This window comes from Carassius auratus, chromosome 39 (genome assembly GCF_003368295.1).
Source record: "Carassius auratus strain Wakin chromosome 39, ASM336829v1, whole genome shotgun sequence".
NCBI classification, from domain to species: domain Eukaryota; kingdom Metazoa; phylum Chordata; class Actinopteri; order Cypriniformes; family Cyprinidae; genus Carassius; species Carassius auratus.
The window spans coordinates 8,364,819-8,392,745 of record NC_039281.1 but is presented as its reverse complement, the minus strand read 5'-3'; the positions used below and the strand labels follow the sequence as shown (position 1 = coordinate 8,392,745).

The 27,927-nt window shown below is 37.3% G+C and overlaps 1 protein-coding gene and 1 long non-coding RNA gene across 3 annotated transcripts in view; one reads left to right on the top strand and one right to left on the bottom strand.

Moving 5' to 3' along the window:
• Positions 1-27,927, bottom strand: part of LOC113057865 (ecto-NOX disulfide-thiol exchanger 2-like) — a 194,728-nt gene that overhangs the window by 144,889 nt on the left and 21,912 nt on the right. For both annotated transcript variants that reach the window (XM_026225420.1, XM_026225417.1), the window contains exon 2: positions 6,646-6,718. In XM_026225420.1, coding sequence (XP_026081205.1) covers positions 6,646-6,682 — 37 coding nt within the window. In that variant the 5' untranslated portion in view covers positions 6,683-6,718. The remainder of the gene's footprint in view (positions 1-6,645; positions 6,719-27,927) is intronic.
• Positions 4,371-5,098, top strand: LOC113057866 (uncharacterized). Its single transcript, XR_003277893.1, has 3 exons — positions 4,371-4,640; positions 4,737-4,796; positions 4,906-5,098. It is a non-coding gene; the product is annotated as an uncharacterized LOC113057866 (long non-coding RNA).

The window sequence follows — 27,927 nt, the reverse complement described above, 5'->3', positions numbered from 1 at the left end:
TCCAGGATTTAAAGGAAGCACATTTCATTAGAATGTAAAGGGATACCAAAACATATAAAGACAGAATTTTCATTTTTGGTGAGCCATATCTTCAAATTTGACCAGCTTTTCTTTTACTCCCCCTCCCCCTTTTTGGGGGAAAAACATTATAATGACAAAATGACCACTAAACAATGTTCGCAACTGGAACATGTGATCTGAATAACACCTGAGCTGCTATTCTTGAATATGATTTTCAATTTTCTCAGAACAATTTAGGTGCAAACAGCATAAAATTTGGCAGAAGTGTGTATTTTTATTAGAATTTTATTATTTCACCCTCATTTCCTTTCATAGGTTATGCTACTAGATACACAACATAATTAGGACCGCATGGACAAAAATAACCCCCACTGAAACCCATTAAAAACGTTATATTTAATCTCAGTCAATTACACATAAAATCATGCAATCTTTTTTGAGGTTTCAAAATTATTATTATTATATTTTATGGCAGTTTTTTGTAACTGGCCTTTTTTTTTTTTTTTTTTCTCCTCTAAAGACCTCTCTGTGTAACTTTTATTAAATTGATGTACAAGGGTTAAATAATCCTTTGGCTTGCTAGAATCCCAGATGAACTTTAACACCTCTATGTTTACAGCTCAATATCTCTGGCCAGAGCTGCGTGGCATAGTCAGGGTTACTTTCTGAGCTAAGAACATTTAACAGAGGTCTTAACACATTCGGCAGGAATTCACAGTTCTACCATGCTTCGTGGTTAGGAGAGCAGTGTTGTGAGCACAGCATTTGACATTACAACGGTCTCATAAAAGCATGATAAGAGTGTGGGTGGAAACCGCAGCCTGCTACAGCTGCTGTGTTTATCTCAAACCTGATGAACGCTGCAGACCAACATCCTCAGGGGGAAAGAGAATATCAAAACTTTATAGAATTTGTGTGCATTAGCATACTGAAGCGAATTCTAGAATGTAAATAATGGGGTTGGAATATCTACAGTAGATCAAGTGTACTGCTCAGGAGTCTATTTATATACTTAGAAGTTAGATGCAAATATAATTAGCTTGTTTTGGCACATTGCCACTTTGTCTCCTAATACAAAGTCGCCTTATTCCCAAGGAATCATTTTTGGCATCAGCCGGTTTCCTTGAATTCTTTTGATGTGCATGGATGCAAACATTGTCATATTCATTATTAACTGTTTATTTAGCTTATTTTAATAATTAGCTCTGAATATCCAAAAGCCGAAGGGGATACAAACAGCTGCCAAGAAGATTTTTCAGAGGTAAAGTGAGCATTTTTAAGTTTTTTGGCACTCATTTTAAACAGTTTTCATGCAATTAGGGAAATAAATGTGCATGGTGCTGTTTTGGTGGAGTAGAAATATCCCAAAGCTGCGCCGGAGTCATTAGTGCTGCGAGGCAATTACACATCACAGCTTCAAAGTGACACATTAAAAGCACTGGAATCCTGGACTTTGATATGTTACTATAATGTTATGAAGCTTAAGTGAAAAACAACAGTTCTTTAAAGAGAGGGTTCTACATAAGAGCTTTCTTGCATGTCACGGCTCTTATCTGTAAATCAACCCAATAAAAGAGCAATCAAAGTCTATTTGAGCAGTGCACTTTCCTTTCATTTACTCAAACCGAAGAGACATTTTCCTTCAAATTTCAGCGTACTACATCAAATATTAAACAGCCAACAGGTACAATTAACACTAATAATTTGATAGCATCCAGCATTTCTGTTAAAATTCAAACTTTAGGAAAGGGACAGCAAAGAAGATGTAACCATCCTGCCCCGTTCACATCTGTGGCTATCATTTATTTGGTGGTAATGGAGCTGTATGTGTTTGACAGATGATTCACCTTCACAAAGGTGAGCTAGATCTCTTCTCTCATGGACGCCAGCGATGCCCCCGGCTGGAACAGTTTGCCTTTGGCTGAAAAACAGCAAATACAGTAAGAAGCATTTTCATCCTGATTCTCCACAATGATGTGACTTGTGTGACACAGATGTGTTTCCTCTGGTCTTTTGAAAGCTGTTTGTTTATTACACATTACCGGTTAGTCACACATATTGATGTTTTAATAACTTGAACACAATAAAAACAGTGTCTAATGTTTCCTCTCACCTCACAGAGAATGATTAAAAGCTGGTCTGCACTCGTATTTAATTCATGCCTAGTTGAGGGACTGACTATACTCCTTTTTATCTTTCAAACAATGTTTTTTTTTTTTATTATTATTATTATTGGCCAAAAAAAAAAAAATTCCATTAGATGGGAGCTAATTACTTAAAATGCAATTTTCTATAGGTCCGATGTTCTGGAACATATTGCCTTATTGGTCAAATTAAAAGGAAACCATACATTTCTTTGCATTAGGATGTCTTCCTTTCACTGAGAAAAAAATTGGGGAAAAATCTGCTGCAATAAAGAAAAAATAAATGGCTAAAGCCTCAATCATTGGGTCACGAATGCAATTAAAATCCCAAGCGCTAAACTGGAATTCTGCCCATCATTTGGCCCAACTCCTATCACAAGAGCGGTGCACCTAAATATAAATCCTGAAGGCCTTGAAAATCAGACAAAGAGAGAATTTCAACTATGTTCAGAACAATTTACTGCATAGAAAGCATACAAAATACAGGCAATCAGGCATTCAAGCAGCTCCAACAGTGAAGCGTGACACTACAACGCCAAGGTCATGGGTTTGATTCCCAGGGATTGCATGGACTGATGGACTGATTTATTTATTTACGATTGATATACTATTTGCGTCGGCATCTCGCTTGCAATATCACTTGCGTATCGGCAGGGGGAAAAAAAATCTTAACATAGGAAAACACTGATTGTGTTATAATGCATCACATTCAGAAACAATAATGTACAGTATGTGGAAAATAATGTTTTTTTTTAGCCGCAAACCACATAAACACATTTCATTAGACCAAATTAAAATATTACAAATGACAAATTAAAGAAGATTTAAAAGAAGGAGCACAGATCTACAAGTTACTCAACCAAAACTCACTTACAGATGCCTGGCAGTAACTCCAACTGGAAATGAGCCAAAATAGAGTCATATATGATCCTGTGATCAATGAATCATTCGGTGCTTCAATTCCTCCAACAGTCACTGCTTTAGACACGTAAAACATCCACATTACATCTCATTATTAGGTGCTTTAATAATTGAATTGCGTAAACGTGGCATCACTGGATGATTACATAAAATGAACTAGTGAATTGAACCAGTTCATTGAAACGAACTGTCCGAAAGGACCATTTCACAGAAAATAATCATATTGTCCTGTTCTCTGAATCTCTGGGTTACGGTTAATAATATTGTAAATAAGTTCAGTTTCTTGCACATACTGATAGTTTCTCTTCATAAGACCTCGATATATCGTCAGGAGCCACTAATTTTGTGTTTCTTGATATGCCTTTTTAATTCTCAAGACTTTTATTTTATGAATCACCAAAGACCACAGTTTCAGCTAAAAATCTTCTTTACTGTTCTGCTGAAGAAAGTCAGTCACCTAAATCTGGATGGACGGAAGCGGAGTAAATTTAATTTGAAGGCAAAGAAGGCAGGCCTTCAAACATGCAACAGAATAATGCAAACCAAATCTAAAATGTGTAATTGTTGTGCTTGTGTTGTATGACACAGACAGTTCAGTGAGACCTCCAGATTCATTATGGTGACTGATTGATGCAGGCGTTTCACCTTCAGCACCCTTCACCTCACAGCCAACACGAGTCCTGCAACTCTTCACACAAAACCAATTAACTCGGTGTGAAGTTGAACTCTTCAGCCTCTGGCATCTCCATTATTTAAGTATAAGGCAATAGCAAAATGTCCATTTATAATAAAGCAACAGAGCTGCGAGAGCAGAAAGCTGAGCCACAGTATGTGCATTCGGCTTACAGGCAACCTCGCTGAATTAGTAATATATTGGTGTGAAAGACAAAGTTCAGAAGCGTTCGCACTGGCACCGAGGTGAAAGACTGTCAAAAATAATTTAGTTACACAGAAGTTACACTATTGTTCAAAAGTTTGGGGTCAGCAAGTTTATTCATTTATTTATTCATTTTTAAAGAGGTTTCTTATGCTCAAAAAGGCTGCATTTATTTGACCAAAAATACAGCAATATTGTGGAATATTATTACAATTTAAAATAACTAATTAATTGTATTTATGCGATGCAAAGCTGACTTTGACTGAAAAGGACTTTTGTTCATCCAGAACTGATTAAAAGGAGTCAAATGGATCAAAGATCGCATAAATAGGTATTTAGCTATTGGCTAACAATATCCATCAGCCCATATGGATTTTGAAGAAATTTTTATTAAATATTATGATGATATGTGTAGCGGGTAGGGCGTAGGCAGCGGGAATTGCGCCTTGATTGAATCAGGTGGTGGGCGTTTGGCGTTGCACCTTTAAATGTAGCAAGCTGGCGGTTTCTCTGATTAGTGTTTTACTATAGATTCTTGGTTCCTTGGACTCTTGGTTGGTTGTACGAGTTGATCTCGACTTGGTGTTTGTGGGTTATTCAGTGCCGTGGTTACATCTAGCTCCGTCTTCACGAGCCCTCACCGGCTACGGATTGTGTCTGCGTGTTTCAATGAAAATGTAAGTTTTCTGCTTTTACTTATGAGCAGCGTTCCATTTTTTCTGTAGGCATTGGTCGTAATGAACTTTCATTGATTCGTGGTTTGTCTATATTAGTCGCTGATTTAGAGTATGACCACTACAAGTTTGCCGAGTGCTGTTTGTTGTGCTGAGAATGTAAGTTCACTGGCTTCCTTTTTTTTTTCCCTCACGTGTTTACATCTGTGTTACGGAGCGCTTGTTTATATGTGTGTAATTGTGTTGACTCGTCATGTCTGTATTATAGATTGGCCTGGGAATGTATGAGTAAAAACCAGACGGAATAAGGCGATTGCTACAGTATTACAACTAAACAAGCTCTTGGTTCGACGCTGCGGTCTGTGTCCATACAGGAGGACCGTCATATGCCATCTTGGCCACTGTTTTTCCTGTGCCCTGTTTTTAGTATTCAGTTGTGTGTGTGTGTGTGTGTGTGTGTGTGTGTGTGTGTGTGTGTGTGTGTGTGTGGGAGGAAGGCCCACTGTGTTGCTCATTAGTCTTCATCTGTGTGTGTTGCTGTATGTTTTATGTTTGTATCTTGGGCCATTGGGTTGGTGCAATATCCTGGGACGGGGAATAACAATTTTGTTGTGTGGTCACTGGTTTGCTGAGTGTAAATTTATTTTGTTTTCTGTGCATATGATTTGTGATGTGCCTTATTTATTCTGTATTTGTTGATTGAGTTTTGCTGATTTTTGTTATTCATTTACACATTTTGATTTTGCACTTTGTTGTCCCTGTCCCTGAATTTGTTGACCAGAGGCCTAATGTTTGTTATTTTAAGTGTGTCTAACTGGAGAAAAATAAAATAAACTGTTTCTATTTTTATAATACTCCAGTCCCTCTCTCTCCTTTTATTTCCCTTTATTGGGATAGCCTGCTTGTGAATATATAAAATTTAGATTGTTGGTTGACTGGTTTGACAAGGCCCCCTAGGGGTTACATATGCAATAACACGAAGCAGAATGTTCACAGTACGTGCAATAAATATAATTGAGATTGTGTCAGATTTCAGTCTGTGCTGTCAGTTCTCTTTTTGTGACTGGCATTCGGTTGCCATTACCTTATGAGCGAGCACTAAAAGCACTCCCGGATCGGCGGTCCCTGATTGTGGAAAGAGGAAGTCATCAGTCAGCTCTGTTGCTGTGCACTGGGCTAGATGAGAGGAACGTATTGTAAATGAAGCACTCTGCCCCATACAGTTGTGTGGAGGACAGTCGTGTGATTCAACAGAAACCAGCCGACCGGCACGGCCCACACAGAGCCTAATAAGAGAGGACACGCTCATCTTCCACACACCTTAGAGGAATTAAAGCCTTTGGCTCAATCCTCCTGTCAGGATGTGATTTCTAACACTCACTCCGCTGTGCGATTGAAGACCTGTCTGTCACGCTGAATGTCAGATGTCAAAACCCAGTTAAGATGGTTTGGAAAGTATTTAGCATTTAGCATCAGTTTAACACAAAACCTTACAGAAAAATCTTTTAAAAGATAGAGTTTACACAAGACATGAGTTTACACATTTCATACAGAAACCCTGCTTTTGTGATTTCTAATCTAAAAATGCACTAGTCTTCCACTGGCATACACATTTGGGCTATTTAATACGCTCTAATATCAGACTAGACCCTATACTTTCCTCTTAGCTCGCAAAACCCATGTGAAGCAGCATCAGCTTCACCTTACAACCTTCATCTCTCACAACTTGATAAAAAGATTGCAATCTAGACTTCCTCTCATTTAGAAAGCGCAAACTAGAAGCGAAAAGCGATGGAGGCGATCCAGCAGACGTTTCCACCTGTCCGTGACAGAATAAATGCCAAAGAAAGCTCTTATTATTGAGAAGCAGCCTCTCGTGGGGACACATTGACAGCCTTATCAGGTGTGCAGCAGAGATCTGGCCAACAAATGCTTTCTCTGCCGTGAGATCTACACTCTGCCTGTGAATGAGAAGCTTAAAGGGACAGAAGAACGCATATCAACTCACCTACAGCTCGAGCAGATCTGTAGTCCTTGAACATCATGTGTTCAGCAGACGCTCAATCTCCTGGTGACGGCACCTGTTAAGAAGACAATACAGGCTTAGCTGCGTCTGGATGTTAAGGTGACTGAGGTATCTCCATGAAACAGTCTTGTGAGCATAGAGCCACAGAAGGCTTTCCATCAGCATGGTAAACGTCTTGGAGAAGGCAATCTAAATTCAGCCAGAAACAAACATCCTAATAAATCCAAAACATGCATAATGCACAGCAGTTTAATGGTTAAAGTCGCCTGGGAATCATCTGATTCGAGAACAGCCGGAGTCCAAAACTGACAGCGGATGAGCTGAGCTTGTTCACTGGGACTGAAACTGCATTTTGCATTCTTATTAAAATATATTTTGTCCCATGTGACAATGGAATTATCTAGCTGCTTTTTCTTGCATATTTGTGTCCGCGCAGGTCACCGTGTCACTCAAATAACGGCCAGCCTCAGTCCTTCAGTGAAACAGCTCCTGTCATAATAACTGTGAGGAAGCATTATCATTCTGTGCCTAATATTTTGGCGTCTGTAGTTTAATGTGAGGGGCATTACACAATTTGTGTTGCCAAATGGTGTTCTGGAGATATTTTCGCATTTGGGATTGGTTTCACAAAATATAATTATTCTTAATCTTAATTGCTATTTACTGATCACATGTATTCTTACATAATCAGATTCTAAAAATTAAGTATACTTTTATTTTTATTATAATAAACTTTAAAATACTCAATCAGATTATAGTTACTTTTTATTGATTAAATACTATTCACACAATAGCAATAAATGATTTGTAATTTATGGTTTCTCACTAGTCTTTAAATATTATATATAGCTCATTACTTCTATATATCTTCAGGAGCTCTTTTAGTTTCACACAGAGATCAGTCAGACGTAGTCAGGTGGCTTTAATTACACAGAAAAATGAAACGCCACAGCATTCGAAACACTGGATTTACCAAAATCATTTCAGTTTAATAAAGTGTTCTCTGAACATTTCAACATCGCATCAAACACTGATCAACACATTCATTTTTATTTGATTTATCACTCAGTGGGTTATTACTTTGTCTTTGGAAGGCTTTGCCTTTAAACTGAAATTCACATTATTTTTTATTTACATTTATTATTATTATTTTTTTGTCATAAGAACATCTTTCACCGTATATTTATTTGAAGTACCCCTGAGATTTTAATGTAATAAATGAATAATTAAGCAACACATTTGCATGTTCTCGGTTCTCTTTCATTGGTTAATGGTCACATGACATGCAGGAAAACAAATAAATGCTTTATCTTTTTTTTAGTAAGCGTTTAATTTTAGCTTGTTTTAAAGCATTTAATTTTAATTTGACATTTTTATGATTTAATTAATTATAAGCTTTTCGTTAAACTTACAAATCCCAGTTAAGGAAACCCTAATGCAATGCAATATTTAATGCAATTCATGTTTAACAACAAATGGAATATATTTTCATTCTCTGCATGTTGATATCAATATGGAACAATATATATATTGTTCCAAGATATACGTTTATATGTCTGAAGATATATGTTTATTGAATCAAATATTAAGCATTGCAACATAACACTAACTACATGTAATACATATTATATGTGCTCAGGAGCACTCTGAAGACACGCAATCATTTAGCAGATGCATTTATCCAACGTGATTTACAAATGAGGACAATAGAAGCAATCAAACCAACAAAACAGCAACTTATGAAAGTACTGTATACTCACCAATCAAGAGTCAAATAGCATTTTTTTTATTATAAATAAATTATGATTTTTTGCAGTATTATAAGAGCGTCCACTGACACTAATATAATGTACAGGATGCATTCGGAGTACAAGGACAGAGTGTAAATGAATAAAACAAGCCGCTCCATCTTAAACAGGCTTGTTTGCAAGCCATTTTGATTATTACATAAACTGCAGATCAGAATCAGAATCAGAATGAGCTTTATTGCCAGGTATGTTTACACATACGAGGAATTTGTTTTCGTGACAGAAGCTCCGCAGTACAACAGAATGACAGCGACAGAACATAAAACACATAATAAAAGAATAAAAAATACAAATATGTAGACAGTGAATGACAATATACAAATGACAATTGTAGGCAGGTATATTACAAAGTGAAGTTATGTATGTACATATATATTGTGTGCAAAATTTAAGTGTATACTAAGTATGTGTGTTAGATAAATAAGTGTGTGTGTATATAAATATAAAGTGTAGTGTGTTCGCCATTATTGTCAGCTGTTCATAAGATGAATTGCCTGAGGGAAGAAACTGGTCCTGTGTCTGGTCGTTCTAGTGCTCAGTGCTCTGTAGCGTCGACCAGATGGCAACAGTTCAAAGAGGGAGTGTGCTGGATGTGAGGGGTCCAGAGTGATTTTGACAGCCCTTTTTCTCACTCTGGATAAGTACAGTTCTTGAATAGAAGGGAGGGTTGTACCGATGATTCGCTCAGCAGTCCGGACTACCCTCTGTAGTCTTCTGAGGTCAGATTTAGAAGCTGAGCTGAACCAGACAGTTACTGAAGTGCAGAGGATGGATTCAATGATGGTGGAGTAGAACTGTTTCAGCAGCTCCTGTGGCAGGTTAAACTTCCTCAGCTGGCGAAGGAAGTACAACCTCTGCTGGGCCTTTTTTACGATGGAGTCAATGTGAATGTCCCACTTCAGGTCCTGAGAGATAGTGGTGCCCAGGAACCTGAATGACTCCACTGCAGTCACAGTGCTGTTCATGATGGTGAGTGGGGGGAGTGCAGGGGGGTTTCTCCTGAAGTCCACGATCATCTCCACTGTTTTGAGCGTGTTAAGCTCCAGGTTGTTGAGAGTGCACCAGACAGCCAGCTCTTTTACCTCCTGTCTGTAAGCAGACTCGTCACCGTCCTGAATGAGGCCGATGAGTGTGGTGTCATCTGCAAACTTCAGGAGCTTGACAGAGGGGTCCTTAGAAGTGCAATCGTTGGTGTACAGGGAGAAGAGCAGTGGGGAGAGAACACAGCCCTTTGGAGCTCCGGTGCTGATTGTACGGGTGCTGGATGTGTATTTTCCCAGCCTCACTAGCTGCTGCCTGTCTGTCAGGAAGCTGTTGATCCACTGACAGACGGAGGTGGGCACGGAGAGCTGATTTAGTTTGGGCAGGAGGAGGTTTGGGATGATCGTGTTGAAGGCCGAGCTGAAGTCCACAAACAGGATCCTCACATAAGTCCCCGGTCTGTCTAGGTGTTGCAGAACATAATGCAGTCCAATGTTTACTGCATCGTCCACAGACCTGTTTGCTCTGTAGGCAAACTGAAGAGGATCCAGCAAGGGCCCAGTGATGTCCTTCAGGTGGGCCAGCACCAGTTTTTCAAATGACTTCATGACTACAGACGTTAGAGCCACAGGCCTGTAGTCATTTAGTCCTGTAATTTTGGGTTTCTTAGGGATGGGGATGATGGTGGAACGTTTGAGGCATGAAGGGACTTCGCACAGCTCCAGCGATCTGTTGAAGATCTGTGTGAAGATGGGGGCCAGCTGGTCAGCACAGGATTTCAGACAGGCTGGTGTAACACAATCTGGGCCTGGTGCTTTTTTCCTTTTCTGCTTCCGGAAGACCTGGCGCACCGCATCCTCGCTGATCTGAATTGCAGGTGTGGGGGAGAGGGGGGATGCAGGAGGTGAGAATGGTGAGAGTGCTTGATTGGAGAGGTGTTCAGGATGGGTTGCAGGAGCTGTTAATGGTGTGAACAGTTGTTTGGAGAGGCATTCAGGGCTGGTTGCAGGAGTTGTGAAGGGTGTGAATGGTTTTGTGGGGAGGCGTTCAGGGCAGGTGATGGGTGTTCTTTCAAACCTGCAGTAAAACTCGTTCAGATCGTCTGCCAGTCGTTGATTCTCTACGGTGCTGGGGGTGGTGTCTTGTAATTGGTGATGTTCTTTAGACTTTTCCACACTGATGCGGAGTCGTTGGAAGTGAACTGAGTCCTTATTTTTTCAGAATAATTCCTCTTTGCCACTTTGATCTCCTTTTCCAATGTGTATTTAGCCTGTTTATACAAGACATTGTCCCCCTTCACGTAAGCATCTTCTTTGATTGTTTATTAGGTTGATTTTTTGCCAAAACTGTCATACAATCAGACATTTTCATCTAAACATAAGATGTTCTAAAGAAAATAACAGAGAACTTGCGGAATTTTTCATGAAGTGCACTTTGTTCTAAGAATTTATTTGTAAAGGATTTTTATGAATCTGGCTCCCTGATGGTAAATTACACTCAGAAGTAAATTGTCATAAGCCACATAAATCCAAGCTGCTCTGTTTGTTTTCCAATAGCACAAGCAACTTACATTCAAACCATGAAATATTGCAGTTCAAGTTAAAGACAAACTAACTAGTTGAAGGTTCGGAGAGTATCAATTCTGACCTTGTTATTCTCAAACTATGAATTAAAATACATAAAGGACATGAGATATTAACATTATGCATCTTTCTGTGTTTCAAGACTGCAATCACACATCCAGGTTTCGTTCAGATCTATAATTGAAATGTTAGAAATCATGAGAGCCCTCTTTCATCACTTCGGTCTGTGAATGCTTTGATTCACAGATTCATAGAGATAGCATCGTTCTGGAAACACATTATATTATGAAATCAAGAGTCAGCCAGTAACAGAATCAAAAAACAACCTTGTCTAGACAGGAATGAGCATTCAGTGGCTGTTTTCATGTCACGAGGTCAGTACAGAAGAGAGTCTTACTCAAATAGCAGTATGTCCAAGATCCACCGTCACTTCCTCTGTGACCTTTGCCCACAACAAGCTGATGACCTCTAACCTCTTGACATTTGCCCACAACATGCTGATGACCTCTAACCTCTTGACCTTTGCCCACAACATGCTAATGACCTCTAACCTCTTGACCTTTGCCCACAACATGCTAATGACCTCTAACCTCTTGACATTTGTCCACAACATGCTGATGACCTCTAACCTCTTGACCTTTGCCCAAAACATGCTAATGACCTCTAACCTCTTGACATTTGCCCACAACATGCTGATGATCTCTAACCTCTTGACCTTTGCCCACAACATGCTAATGACCTCTAACCTCTTGACATTTGCCCAAAACATGCTAATGACCTCTAACCTCTTGACATTTGCCCACAACATGCTAATGACCTCTAACCTCTTGACCTTTGCCCACAACATGCTAATGACCTCTAACCTCTTGACCTTTGCCCACAACATGCTAATGACCTCTAACCTCTTGACATTTGTCCAAGTCACCATTTGAGACTTAAATCACACTGCTTTTATTAGAAATAGCCAATTTGAACTGAACAAACCAAAAACAGATGAGAATGTGTAAGGAATAATATAAATTATAAATATAAATAAACCGGCTGCAGCACACATTCAACTGCTGAATATTCAATGCGTGTTTTAATCAATATACTGTATTAAAAAACTGGATTATCTTCTAATATTTCAATACAACAAATTAGAGGTTGTCTGATTTTGGATTTATTTGCTGAAATAATAATAATCTGTTTACAGAAAGTGTGTATTTATTATTTAATGCCATATCGGCACCAATGGCTTTATTCATGGTGAAATAAACAGTATTATGATTACAATATCATTTCATTACAAAACACAACCAACATAATAACATATACATACATACATAAAATAATAATAATGATAACAGTAACAGTAAAAATAACTAAAATAATTATAAAATGATTCCAGGTGAAACCTTTTTAAAAATGTCTATTAATATATTTTCTGAATATAAAATGTTGTGCAATATTATTTAAAAATGGAAATTCTATTAAAATATGTTTTACACAAGAATTTGTTGCATACATTAAAACTAGCTTATGAATGAGTGAGCCTTGAATGAGAAGTTCGACGTCTTTATATACAACCTGCTCATATCCATTTTCAAAATAATAACATGATTTAGCACTGGGTTCACCTAATAATGTCTGTGTTTAAAATAAGTTTATTGCACCAATAATAAAAGTCTATATACTGTGAATATATTCAACAAAGTTCTTAGTCTTTCCTTCCCATGACAAGAAGAAATCCAAAATTTATCATGTAACCAAAATAGATTTTATGCATAATATGGGACTTGATTATAAACAAGCCTGAATGCATTAGGACTTTCCAGTGTCTATATCAAACCCAGCTGCTCATTCAAAAAGATGCAATTTAACAGCCATCCACAGCACATTACAATAGTAAAATAAATCTAATTCATCAATACTAGATCAGAGCAATCCCTTGGCATAATTGCACAGTATTCACTGACTGCAAACTCCTCTGAAACCACAAGCTTGTAGAACATGCACACTCAAAAAAATGTACTTTCACCTTTGCTAATTTTACTTAATCTGTTCATGTTAGGATTACTTAAAAAAAAATTATTTAACAATGTGAACTTGATTTAATCTAGTTCATTCAACAAAAAAGTGTGTAGTGTCAGCTTTACTTAAAAATTATTTGTCCAGCCAACATAACATTTTTGCATAAAGGTAACATATTAGTGAAACCAACACAGACTTGCATCTCATTGGATGAGGATTTCTGCAGTGTATTATGTGTAATTTTTATTCTGTCACCCTCTTGGAGAAGTGTAGCACCATTAGATAGGTAGATGAGTAATACAATTTATAGCAATTACATTGTTCTAATAAGTTTTAGAACAAAACAAATAAAGAAACAAATAGTTTGAAATGTTGCTTTGTATTTTAAATATGTTTGTGATATGCTTGGTAAGCTGTAATTATAGAAAGGTCTTGAATGAAGAATAACATTAATCAACTGGTAATGGACCTAATGTAAGGGGTAGCATTTCTAAAATGGCATTATTCAAATTTTATGTCAGCATTATTTAACATTTTCAGGTACAATTAACTCATTTGTTGTTTGTTGACTCTATTAAGGTTTGTTAAGTTTACTTAAACTTATTTTGTAAAATGAACTTAATTATTAAAAACATTGTCCAAAACATTGCAAATTAGTTGGGCTGACACTATTAAATTAAGCTTTGCCCAACCATAGTAAATAAGTTGAATCAACCTTAATAAATTAAGTTGAGCCAAAGTAAGTACATTAAATTGGAGTAACAGAGTTGCATAATGCTGAAATAAAGTAAATTAATCATGTGGAAATCCTTTCCATGATTTTTTTATGTTCGTTCAAAGAGTTATTTTTTTGAGTGCAACAGCACAGCTATTTCACTTTAAACACACAGCGAAACCATTCATTATCTTACATCACAGGCTTCTGAAGTCTTAGAATCATTAGGCCATATCGCAATTCTTGTCCCAGAATTCAAGACTTTATAAAATGATAATTAAGACTGTTGTTATATCAGTTAAAATATTTAAGACATTAACTTTTCATGGATTATGAAAAGCAGAGACTCCCAAGAAGAGCCGCTCACTGAGGTTAGTATTTCCGACCCACATGTAAACTGCCAGGAACTTACAGTCACAAACCCAACTGTAAAGAGTTCATCTAAGAAAATGTGCATTTAAAGAAGTAGATAGGGCATATTTTCATGCCAGTAAAATAAAAAAACTTGCTAATTAAAACTAGATCATTAGTGAACAGAGGCGCAAATGTTACACTCCTTTTCATAGCGGCTAAGTCAAGTGTAGTGGAAGTCTAGTTGAAATTGCTTGCAGCACCTTTATCGGTGCTCTAATAAATCTGTGCATTTGATCTTGTGTAGTCAAGTGTGTAAAACAAGCGGGTATGCTTCAGTCTTTAGTCTGAGGTTGAGCCTGGAGGGAGAGGAACGTGAATAGTTGCAGCAGTCACATCTGACAGAAAAACGTTAGCAAAAAATCCTTCCTCGTGATGAACACCACTATACAAGGTCTATTCCTCAAACTCGACTGTAGCTTGCGGGGCTGTTAGCAATGTGTTTGAACCCATGAGGCATATAAGACCGCATTTGGGCAAAATGGACATTAAAAATGCATTTGGAGGTTAGATTTCAGTTAGTGGTCCAATGGAAATGATTCAGTAATGGCACTGGCCAGCGTGAAACAGACATCATCTTCCCTCACATCAAGCAGAAGATACATTTCAAATGAGGCTATATTTAGTCAACAACACCGGAATTGCTGGAATAAATGAGACATAACACATATTGACCCACGTTCAGTACAACTGCATAGGGAAGACAATAAATACACAATCTAATAAACCACATGCCATCTACTGTGGAACAGAAGCTGGGATTTCTACTTACAGGTTCTTGTTATGGAAGCACTAATGATCCCACAATGACTGTGTCTCAAAACCAAGGCGAATCATTAGTGCATTTCATGCCAATGATTTCCAAAAGTGCTGTCTAGCTGAGGTTAGAGAAGTCACTTACGTCAAAGCGAGACATTTATTATTAAAAAACATTTTATTTTTATTTTTACCACTTGTTTTCATTGAGAATAATGCAATGTCTGATGTATACGTAGAGCAGAAATTTGCACCAATGAGATTTCAATGTAAGCAAGGCTCCCCCCAGTGCAATGCAATGCAAATAAAATAAATAAAAATACTATGGAAGTCAATGGGGACCAAGAACGGTTTGGTTATTAACATTAAAAAATATATACATTTTGAATTCAGCAGAAACACTCAAGAATCAAGCCTGATTTACTTTAGGAAAAGTAACAGTACCATTCCAAAGAAAGCAAGAAATTAGAGCAATTTATGAATCAAGAGGAATAACAATTAATTTTACAATGATTACTTTTCCAAAATGATATAAGGAAGTATACGGCCAACAAAATGTGTCTTCCAGAGGGTAGCAACCATAGCTGACTGCAAGCAAGAGAAAAAAGAAGAGTATGTGATTTCACTTCCCACATATGGTATATAATAAAAAAAATATATATAATAAAAAAAGACAGAAATTGACAGCAGTCGGAGTGGGTTTGCTTCATGCACTGATAATTGTTATCCTGATGCACTAGTACTGCTATGAATACACAAACGCTTTGCCCTCCATTATTTGAAGCAAGAAAACTGATTACTGAATAGATGAATGTCTTATATTTCCCAGCAATACAGCTCATTTGAGATCAAGTTTTCTGGACTATCTCTACATACAATGTTCAATAACTCACCAGCCCAATGCAATACACATGAAGCCCAGAGATAAAAGAATCGTCTATTAAATCTATCACTTATAAGCGTCTGAAAAGTGACCGTTGCCATCTTGTTCAACTGAACGCTCTCCCCATTGCAGTGCCAAGACAGAAAATGCAGAGAAGTTGAACTTTGGGCCAAGTCTGTTAAAAGCTCATTCTCTCTGTGCTGAAGAAATCCTGGCTCGGGAGCTGAAGACAATCTCCTGTTCTCCACCGAGAGAGGCAAATTATCATACTACACATTCACGGTCTGAGCAGACACCATAAAATGTGGGCCAGACGTACCAAATGCTGCATAAAGACCAACTCTCAAATGCCTGCTTGGTCTCCAGAACCAAAGAGAACAGACATCTGAGGCTTTTAACTGCAAGGCTGGAAGCTTTTTCAATGACTTTTCCTCTGTAATGTGAAGAAAAGACAGCTTTTAGCTTGGCGCAAACATTCATTTCAGGAAAGTGTTGCTGGAAGTAATGTCTCTAAGTGGTGCTTGCATTTGTGTTTTATGGGATAGGCTTACAATGGCATGAGAACGAATTAAATGGCTTTCAAATTGCAAGCTTCAAAAAGGATCAGAAAGAACTGCAGGCTAAAATGAGTGAAAGAGTCGTGTTTACAGTGGAATTCTGGGATTTTTAAGGATTGGTTCACCCAAGAATGAAAACGCTGTCATTATTTCCTCACCCTCATGTCCTTCCAAACCAGTTAGAATTGTCTTTCTTCCTCGCAACACAAAAAGAGGGAGATTCTGAAGAGTGGCCAAATCTCTGTTAACCATTCGACAAAATAATTCAGTGCCAAAGGGCTATAAAGTTGCATAAAAGAAGACAAACAAAAAGCTTGCATGCAATTTCGAGTCTTCTGACATGAAGGCGTTCAAAGAAAACTTTTTCCTTTAGATTTGAAAGCTACACCACAGGGAAGATGATCAATAGCTTAAAGAGACTGTTCACCAGTGTTGGGGAAAGTTACTTTGAAAAGTAATGCATTGCATTTCTTCATAAAAAACATAAAAGTGACTAATTGTGTAACTCAAGTTACTTTTTATGAAAAGTAATTCATTACATTACTTTTGTGTCACTTTTTGTCACCTTGATTGGGCTTGCTTATTTATTTTTATGAACGATAAACCCAAAATTGATATTTTTGGAAACTTTAAAGGCCCTTTCACACCAAAAGTGAAATGATAAGCCTCAGGATGAAGGACGTGCCTGTGCATTTACTCCTGATTTCTCTCAACATGGGGAAAGGATCAGTGATTAAATGGGAAAACAAAGTTGCTTATTTGAAAATTTGGAAAAACGGCATACTGAAACTTTTTTTTAATTGAGAGGGGATCCTGGTTAAGAGCACACACTTCTGACTAAAGACCTGTTCACACCAAGCACGATAACTATAAAGATAACGATAAAGGCACAGAGAAACGATATCGTTGGAATCACTTTCAGAACGATTTTTTTTTCCGATGAACAATAAGAACATTGCCAACCAATCAGAATCAATCCTGCTGTAATGAGCTCGAGAATTTAAAGCAGCAGACGCACGTCTGCTTAGAATACACAGACAATATCGTTCGCTGGTGTGGACGCTAATATCGTTATCTTTATAGTTATCTTTATAGTTATCGTTCTTGTTATGAATGGGCCTTAACTTTTGGAGAACTTCTAGAACTATTAATATCACACAACTAATTCTCTCAATAGGAAAATAAATAAACTCTTAACGGCCTTTAACAGAAGCTAGAAATGCTTAATACTAAGACAATACTAATCAAACGTAGAAAACTTTGTTCTACGATAGCGTATACTTTGGGATTTAATGATGACACTGTTTTAATTTTTGGGTGGACTATCCCTTTAAATTCCAATCGGTTCTTTGCAAAAGGCTGATGTTTGGCTTTAGAAGACTTGAAATAAAGTGTGCAAGTCGTATTGAAAGTCCAGTATTTTTTTTGTTTTTTTTGCAGCTTGAAAGTAACATAGTTTGTTTTGTGGAAAACAGTGGCCAGGACATTCTTAAAAATAGTTTTTTTTAACTATGAGACAGATTTTTGGTGTGATTTCTTATTTTTATTCCTGAGACATCGGATCGGTGGATCTCCTCTGATCAACACGGCCTTATCAGACAGTCACCAGAGGGTCGTCAGGAGACGAGGAGATTACCAATCAGCCCATCTAACCCTATTCATCTCCCCCACGACATGAGGTACAGCTCAAAACAACCAGCAGATCCACTGCCTGTGAAGATCAGCTAACATACAGCAGAATCCAAACACAAACACTTGGCATTATAAGCTTTAATGTTCTGAATAAACTGGGCCTAGTAGTTAGAGGTGCAATTCTTTATATTGCATTTGAAAAAAAACAAAAAAAAACATGTATGAATGCTACATTGATGAAAAGTGCTTTGCCTCCAGAACAAATCATTATAATGATGAGCATTATTTGAACAGAATTGGTGCTCGATTCTCTGCAGCATTGGTACCATAGAAAACAACCCGCTTGGCCTCTGATGTGGAAGTGCCTCCAAAACGGCCTTTTATCTGCAGTTATTATCCTCATATGTCACTGTCATAGAAACAACACAGCGCAGTGACAGAAAGGGCACGCGGCGTATCAGAATATTGTTTAGAGCGCCGATTATCACCTGCAGTGTGCTTTCCAACTGTGTGGAAGAGAAGACGTCTCTAGAGACTGACCGGATCTCAACACACACAGTTCAGAGACAATGTTCAGCGTTCAAGTGAGGATTATCATAATTCACTCCACTTTGCATTAAATGACAGGAAAATCTGAAGATGCATACCTTTCTTAAAAAAAAACCCACAGATCTTATAAAGCGGGTTTCGCACAAGAATAACTATCTTCAGGAGCTTGAATGAATGTGATTTTCAGTCCGGCCACAACCATAAAGTCAACGCCATTCGTGCTGTTAAATGGGTTTTGTTTTGTGTTTCTATTAAATAAACAAATATTAAGCAATTAACATGACTACAAAACAGGACTGAAGAGCCACATGAAAACAAAGCTTTTCAGCCTGCAGTAATATGACTCCTGAGACTACAGCAGTCATCAAAGAAAACGGTATTACTGTAACAGCACCGCAAACTAAATCAAACTAATTAGGATATTAGAACATGCTGAAGTCAATCTGGATTGAAACACTCATTTATAAGGAATGATTGCTAATGTTGAATCGAATGATGCTGCCATTCAGATGTTAGGGATCAGTAAGATTATAAAAGCAAATATAAAATATTATTTATTCCTGTTATCAAAACTGTATTTTCAGCATCATTACTCCAGTGTTTCATCCTTCAGAAATCATAACATGAAATCTTTAGAACATCTTTACTTATCACTTTTTGTACAAAAAAAAGTACAGGCCCCAAACTTTTGAACAGTAGTTCACAATATGTTGATTAAAAAAAAGAAAAAAAAAAAAAAGAAAAAAAAACTGTTTTGAATAAATGCTGTTCTATTTAACGTTTTATTTATCAAAGAATCCCTAAAGGTCCAGAACATATAAAGCAGCTTAATTTAACATTGATCATGATCAGTAATGTTTCTAGCGAATTAGGAGATTTCATTTAAAAAGGAGAACATTTTGCAACCAGTCGGATCTACAAATGCAGTAATAAATATATATATATATATATATCCTTTTCAATTAACTGAATCAGAAACTACAACACTGGTCAAGTCACCAGTTCTGCCAGTCGGACAGTAAATGGTCTCTGTATTAGCCTCCATCTTTCTTTGAACTGTGGTCGACTGCATCCAGCCTGCGGCCCTGTGGGACTCCAGACGTGTTGATCATATCTGCTTTCCTGAGTGATGGCGCTTGTGCCGTGACATGCTTCACGTAAAGGCCCCCCCACAGGGGACTTGGCTCTATGAAAGCCATTTTAGGAAACATTAGCTCTCAATGGTGGGTAACCAGAAAATCAATTATCCCCCTGGCCTCCAAAACTAGCCGGGGCATCTGTTCGCTTTCATCTGTTAGGACGGTCCAGACCGGGCAGATGGAAGAAAGCACTGGAAAAATACATATATTTTGAGATTTAACAGTGTCTTGTTTTAGTTTAAATGAAAGTTATATGAATGTAAAAATAAACCTGCAATTACAACAATCAAGTTTCTTCAACTCACCAAGCTGCATTTATTTAATAAAAAATACAGTTATATTCTGAAATATTGTTACGATTAAAAATAGCTGTTTTCTGTGTGAATATATTGTAAAATGTATTTCATTTCTGTGATGTGCAGCTGTATTTTCAGCATCATTCCTCCACTCTTCAGTGTCACATGATCTTCAGAAATCATGAAAATATGATCAAGAAAGATTTATGATTGTTATCAATGTTTTAGTGAAAATTCAATACATTTTCAGGATTCTTTACTCAATAGAATGTTCAAATAAACTGTTTGTTTTAAATAGAAATTATAAACATCTATACTGCCAATTTTGGTCCATGCTGAAAAGTATTAAATAAGTCAACAAATCACTAAATAATAACCCCTCAAATAAATTTGCATGATATTTAAGTTTGGTTTCAGTGAACTCTTAATACTGGTGAATGGAGAACTGGCACTTAAATGCCCCGCTTCCTCTAGATGTGACGGGGTCATGAATATCCAGGCAGAAAGCCAAAGGTGCTTCATTTTACAGCTGTGGACACATGTTGGGCAGGAAAATTTGCCGATATGGAGAAATCATTCCCAGCTGTCTCTGATGGCTCATCTGCAGATTCTGGCAGGTTGAGAACCTGGCACCAATCTTGACTGAAACGGAGAAAATAAATGCATCTCAATCGAAGCCGGACAAGAAAACAAACTTGACAATCACACCGGGGTAGACTTCAGTGTGGAGCAATCGATCAAACGCACCACCAGACCCAAATTATGCATGCTGAACTTTAAAAGCGGCAAGAGAAATAAACCGGCGTCTCTCAGAAGTTTGATGCAAAGCAGAAACTCACAAAAAAAAATCTCCAATGAATATAGGTGGGCTAACTGTGAGGCAAAGTTAAAGTTCTCACCCCTGACCGGTTTCATGACGCCTCTATATTCAGTTCTCTCTCCACCATTTACCCCATAGCTGTCCTTCCTGTGTCTTCAGAGAATAGAGCGTTTGCTTGAATCCCTGCATTAATAATTCATAGTTTTCGGCGGACACCGTGAATACCAAATCCTTCATATCGCAGGGCACCACCATCAATGCTGATTGCGGCACCTAAGGTCATTAGCTTCATCCCCGGTGATGTGCTTACGAATGTAAATGACCGGCGAAGGATGCTGACCTGTTAGCCGCTTCATCTAAACCTCTGCTGGCCAGATGAGGGGCGGAGGGAAATTACATTGCGCACTTCTTCCATTTATTATTCATTTTACTCCTTCACTCTGTGAAAAACATGAATTATGGCTGTCGCTCGGGTGAAAAGGAAACATTCACGAGGTGCATTCACGATGGCCCCGTTCTCCACAAGGTGCCATGGCAACACTGAAATTATTACCTGAAATAGCAGTGCAATAAATGAAATCAAATATTCCCCAATGGCCTGGACGTCTAGGGCATAACAATAACACTGCTAAAAGATATAAGCTGCCTGAAATCTGAAGCTTTTCAGGTTAAATACTGCTAGAACAATAACCTCTGTTGCAATTTATATCCGTCCAGCTGTGCAGATGTTCCCTCAGGAATCAAGCCAGACAGCAGGTGCAAGAGCTGCCTAACTTTAGGAAGGTCACAGAAACAGCTTGGCCGTGCTCATGTTCACTTTAAACACGATGCATTTGCTGTCTGCTTGTAAAATGGCCTTTTTAAAAGGAATTGCTCATCCCCACCTCCCAAACAATAAATAAGAATTAAAAAAAAGATCTTTATTGCCGTGTGTTTTTAGAGAAATTTGTTTTGGTGACTGATGCTTCCACAGCACAAGAAAAGACCGAGATAATAAAATGAATAAAAATAACAAATATATATGCAAAAAAAAAAAAAAAGATAGTATTTGTGTAAAGGAAATGTAAAAAGAGTTATGCGTGTTAAATAAATCAATGTATAGATAGTGTCGTGCATTACATGTTTATTACCAAATTTACATGCGATGGCTCTGTTCTTATGTCTACGCCTGTGAGGGGTCCGAGATTAATTTTCCAGCACTTTTACTCATTCTGGGTGAGAGCAATTGGATCAGCCATTTCTGCCCACTATTGTCCCATAACACTGTGAGTAAGTTGGGAAAAAAAACTTTCAGGTGACAAATAAGCAATATATAAAAGCCAATAATGAAAGCAGTCTCACTATAGATGCACAAGCCGGCACTGTTATGTTTTATCGGTATATACACAAATGAATAAAACAAACTTCAGCAGGACAGGGCAGCAGATTTCTCAGATTAGCTGTTGCAGCTGTAAATTTACAGAAGATAAATTTGCATCCAAAGCCTAAAGAGTTCAGTGCAACTCTGGGATTCATCATGAACGCCAAAAACACAGGCACTGAAGAGTTTGGTATCTTTACCAGAGATCTCCTTTCTTAAAATATAAAAGCAATTATATATTTTCAGATACTGTGTAAAGAAAAAGTAAAGACGATTTAATTATGTGTTTATTCATGCATGCATATTAGTTTTGTCACGATACCAAAATTATTGTTTCGATACCGATACCTAGTCAAGAATTGCGATTTCGATACTTTTTTTGATACTTTTCCTGAAAAGGGAAAATACACTCTCAAATATCATTGATTTATTTTAAAACCGGGACAACATTCTACTCATATAACACACTAATAAATGAACATATGAACAGCAGATATATTAAACATTTGAACAAAATATGAAATATCAAAATATCAAAAATAAAATAGAGCAATTACATTCAAGTTCAAGAAAGAATAAATTTAGCAGCATTATCTCCGTTATCATAAGAAACATAAGAGTAATACATTTATCTTGATTCTGAACTTTGAATAAAAATATGAACAGCGATTATATTAAACACTGTTTCTGAACTCAGAAGATTAAATGTCAAAAGATAAATAATATCAATTTGAGCAATGGCATGCATATATGCATTTATTCACACAGGCTCACCAGAACTGGACAATAGAAGATTGGGAAAACATCGCTTGGTTTGACGAGTCTTGATTTCTGCTGCGACATTCAGATGATAGAGTCAGAATTTGGCATGAAGAACATCAAAGCGTGGATCCATCCTGCCTTGTCTCAACGATTCAGGGCTGGTGCTGGTGTAATGGTGTGGGGGATGTTTTCTTGGCACACTTTGGGCACATTAGTACCAATTAAGCATCATTTAAACACCACAGCCAGCCTGAGTATTGTTTCTGATCATGTCCATCTCTTTATGACTACAGTGTACCCATCTTCTGATGGAGACTCAGCTCAGATCATCTCAGACTGGTTTCCTGAACACGACTCTTGAATGAGTTCACTTTACTCAGATGACCTCCACAGTCACCAGATCTCAATCCAGTAGAGCAGCTTTGGGATGTGCTGGAACGGGAGATTCTCATCATGGATGTGCAGCCGACAAATCTGCAGAAAATGCTTGATGCTATAAAAATAAAATAAAGTGGCCAGTGAGTGCATAATATTCCATATATTCCAATTCTTCTCTGATGTTGGGCCAGGACGATGTAAGAAAGAGAGCGGCCACTGCATCTTTAGTATCATAAGATTTGGATCTTCTGCTACTTAACATACAAGACAACAGATGAGCACAAGATCAACAGAAAAAGACACTAAATCAGCCTACTGTACTCTGGAGAACTCATCTTCTGATGCACAACATTCCCAAAAGAGGAGACTGATAACATGATCTGAACACTGAGAGGAGCTGATTGGGAACTGAAGAAAATCCCCTGTCTTTTCAAGGATCTGCACATTATTCGCACTCACACCTCTGTATAATAAAATAATATTTCTCTTTTTATTCATGAAGAGAGTCTGGCTGACCCAGATATTTTCCAGATGTCTGTGCTTTAAGGAGACTGTCATGGTTGGGCTAACACAGAGCCAAATCACTGTCCAAGATGCAAAAAGCACAACCGTTCCAAAAAATTGCTGTCAAGAAACATAACAAAACAGTCAAATTTAGCAAGACCGAATACACAGACACGGACTCGTGCTTTCTTCAAGGTACTGAAATAAAGACACCCATTACATTACCAATGCAGCGAATAACAAACATTATTTCACTAGATGTGAGCCATGTGCAGAGTAGGGTAGATTACTTACAAATTGTAGTTCGTTACTTAATACAAATGACATGACAAAATTTTTTAGTTAATAACGTAATCTAGGTTACTCGTTTTATGTAAAGTATTCTGATTACATTTTAGATTACATTTAAGCTAACTTGTTTTAAACTTACCATTAAAAGTACCACATTGATATACATTTCATTTGCTGATGTAAACATCATGAAATGCATGACAAATGGCATTGCTCCAGGGTTTTCCAAACTGAGGTTAAAGTAAGAACTGCAAATTAAATTGAATCGATCAGTGGGTTTTATTGAGTTGATAAAAACCTAATTATTTAAATCATAAAAATGTAAATACATTATTTTAAAATAAAAACAAAACAATTAAACACTTTTTAAAATTTTTAAATATTTGATTACCTGCATGTATTTGGGACATTTTACCGATATCAGAGAACTGCAAACATGTAAATGCCTTGTTAAATTATTAAAAATTTTATTTTCTCAGGGATATTTCAGGGTGAAAGAGGTTTGTCTGAAGGAAGAAAAAAAAAGATAATAAAAAAAAAGTTTAGTGATTCATGCATTACTTGAACAAACATGAATAATAAACATGCAAACAGCAATGACATTAAACATCCAGAGTTATCAAAGTTAAATTATACTGTAGGACTTTAAAAGAGAAAAAAAAACGAATTAGGGGAAAAAAAATCTATAAATTCTGAATAATTTGCTGCCATTGTGTGAATAATATGCAATCATGTAATCCATAAAATGTAACCGTAATCTGATTATGCACAGTTTAAAATGCAATTACAAGTACTTGGTATCTTCTTACGTAATCCAGATTACATTAGCCAGCACTTTCCATGTGTAAACATCAGCATAGGTGGAAAACTACAGTAGCAAAAGGCCAAGCACCTCAGCTTCCTCCTCGTGTCCTGTCTAAGCTGTAGGCTGTCAGAGCCGGCAGTGTCTGGGCACCTTATCTTGCTGAGGAACGTGCTCGACTCTACTGTCTTTATTGGCAGGATGATGGAGAGAGGCCCTGCCTCCCAAGATAAACAACTCCTCTGTAGTCTGTGATGCTCTCCTGGCCCTGTCTTTGCTGCTGGCTGCTTCCAGCATGATTAGCAGCCAGTGCTCTGCTGGAAAGCACCGGCCAGCCACCCTCATTCACAAACACTGGCACAGCGAGTAGGTGGAGACTTAGGCACATACGATAGGCTTGATTTATGTTGCTCAATCATTAGCTCTCACCAATAGCATCTGTTTTTTTCTGGATACTCTGGAGCAAGGCCTGGCTTGCAAATATATTCACTTTGGATAGGACGCCTGATTTTCACAACAAACAACATATTGGTACCATATTGGTTACTTGCAGATATTAACACTTTTGTTTGTTTGTTGACATCAAGTAGCATCCACCTAAAGTTTATCTTTAAAAACACTTATAGTTTTACAACATTTAACAATGTTATCTTTGGTAGATTGAACTTCAAAGATATTGATCATGGTATAATATATTTTTTTTCCTTCATGCATGATATTGGTTTTTGCCGATATCCAATATGCCAAAATTTTTCAACTAATTTTGGCCGACAGTCGATGCCGATATATTTCCTTTTGTTTTGAAACCACACCAACTCTCTCCTGTGCAGAAATTAGAAACAAATTATTTACATTTTGGGTAGTTTTTAACAAAAACACTACTGATGTGATCAAATCACTTCCACACCCTGAGCATGTGGGAGTTAATCCTCTTATTGTATAATTTTTAATATCGGTCAATACCGATATTTGCATTTTAAGCCGTTATCGGCAGATTCCGATATCAGTCCGATAAAATAATGAATACCTACTTGCAAACCCCAAAACTTGCTTTCATCCTCCGATACAACTCACTTGTAGCATTTAAAATAGGGCCGGGACTTTAACGCGTTAATTGAGATTAATTAATTACAAAAAAAATAACGCGTTAACTAAGATTAATTAATTACAGACAAAAAATTCCCGCATTTTTAATAACTTATTTTTGCACCGTGGAACGTTTCTCACTGGATGAGTTTTGGCGGGACCGATTATACTGGAGCACCAACTAGCGTTCGCATATCACTGCGGCACATCGAGCCTCAAGGATCACCTCAACGCAAAACATATAGCAGCTAGCGTGGACTTTACACTTTATGTTGAACTATGTATTATTTTGTTTGTGCAACTGGCAGTTTATGTTGAACTCTTTATTGTTTTGGCCAAGGTTATTGAGAATTGGACTTAGTATGTTATGGCCTCTGAAGCAACAGAGAGATGTTTTCTAATAGTCAGTGTTTCCAATGTTCTGAATGTAATTGACAGTATTGTGTTTTACTTAAAAAACCTATAAGCTTCCTGAATTTCTGAAATGTACTATTTCTAAATTGTTTCTAAATATGCTATTGCTATACTTAATGGCAAAAATTGCACTGGTCTGCTAGACTTGGTTGAACAAAAATAAACAATATTTTGTTGCTTAAGCTTATGTATTCAGTCATTATTCAATGGTATACTATAAATCCATGTGAAAAAAAATACTTTCTCACTGTTCTCAGGTCAAATATTCATATGCGATTAAAATGCGATTAATTTCGATTAATTAATTACAAAGCCTCTAATTAATTAGATTAATTTTTTTAACCGAGTCCCGGCCCTAATTTAAAACTATTATTTATTAAAAAGAAAAAAAGAAATATTCAACTTTAAAATCAGTGAACCCCTAATGAAATCTGCTCCATTTCTTCCAGCTTAACATTAATTTGGAAATGTGTTCTGGAAGTACAATGAGTTGCAGATGTTGTTCATAACTTCAGTAAGCACACAATATCTTTGAAAAGTTACTTTGAAACAACCTACAGATTGTGCTCCAGTTTTGTCATTCACACATCTGTTATAGCAACATTAACAACTTCAAAGTGAGATTCAGGTATACAAACAGGCACGGCAATCAATTAATGGTGACTACACAGAGAGTTTAGCACAGACAAACTGACAACTCATCAGTAGCCACCAAACTGTATCATCCAACACTGACAAGCAGTTATCACATTCGTGCTGAAAACAACTGTGGGCATTACTGGATCAGCTCTGGATTGGTTTTCCTCCTATCTTTCAGACAGGAGTTTCTCTGTGTCCGTAGGAACATATATGTCAGACTCTGCTCCTTTGTCTTGTGGTGTGCCCCAGGGTTCTGTGCTTGGCCCTCTGCTGTTCAGCCTGTATATGCTTCCTCTTGGGAAGATAATTGGTAGTTTTGGGGAAATATCATACCATTGTTATGCTGATGATATTCAATTATATTTATCTTTTAGCCCTGATAGGTTGGACAAACTGTCCTTGTTGCACAATTGCTTAGCCTCCATTAAAAATTGGATGGCAGATAATTTTCTGCAACTAAATCCAGACAAAACTGAGGTGCTGATTTTTGCACCAGATAACATTATTCCTAGGATAAGGCAGGAAATTGGGGATCTATCATCTTTGGACTGTAATGTTGTGCGAAATTTGGGTGTCATTTTTGATAAATCTATGTGTTTTAGCAGTCATGTAAAATCTGTGGTTCGTTCCTGTTTTTTCCATCTCAGGAACATCGCTAAGATTAGATCTGTGGTTTCTAAAAAAGAGATGGAGATGCTTATTCATGCTTTTATTTCTTCTCGTCTTGACTTTTGCAATGTACTGTACACTTGTTTAAACAAATCCTCTATGGACAAGTTGCAAGTGGTACAGAATGCAGCTGCAAGACTTTTGAATAAGACCAACAGAAGAACACATATTACACCTATACTTAAGGCTATACATTGGCTTCCAATTAGTTTTAGA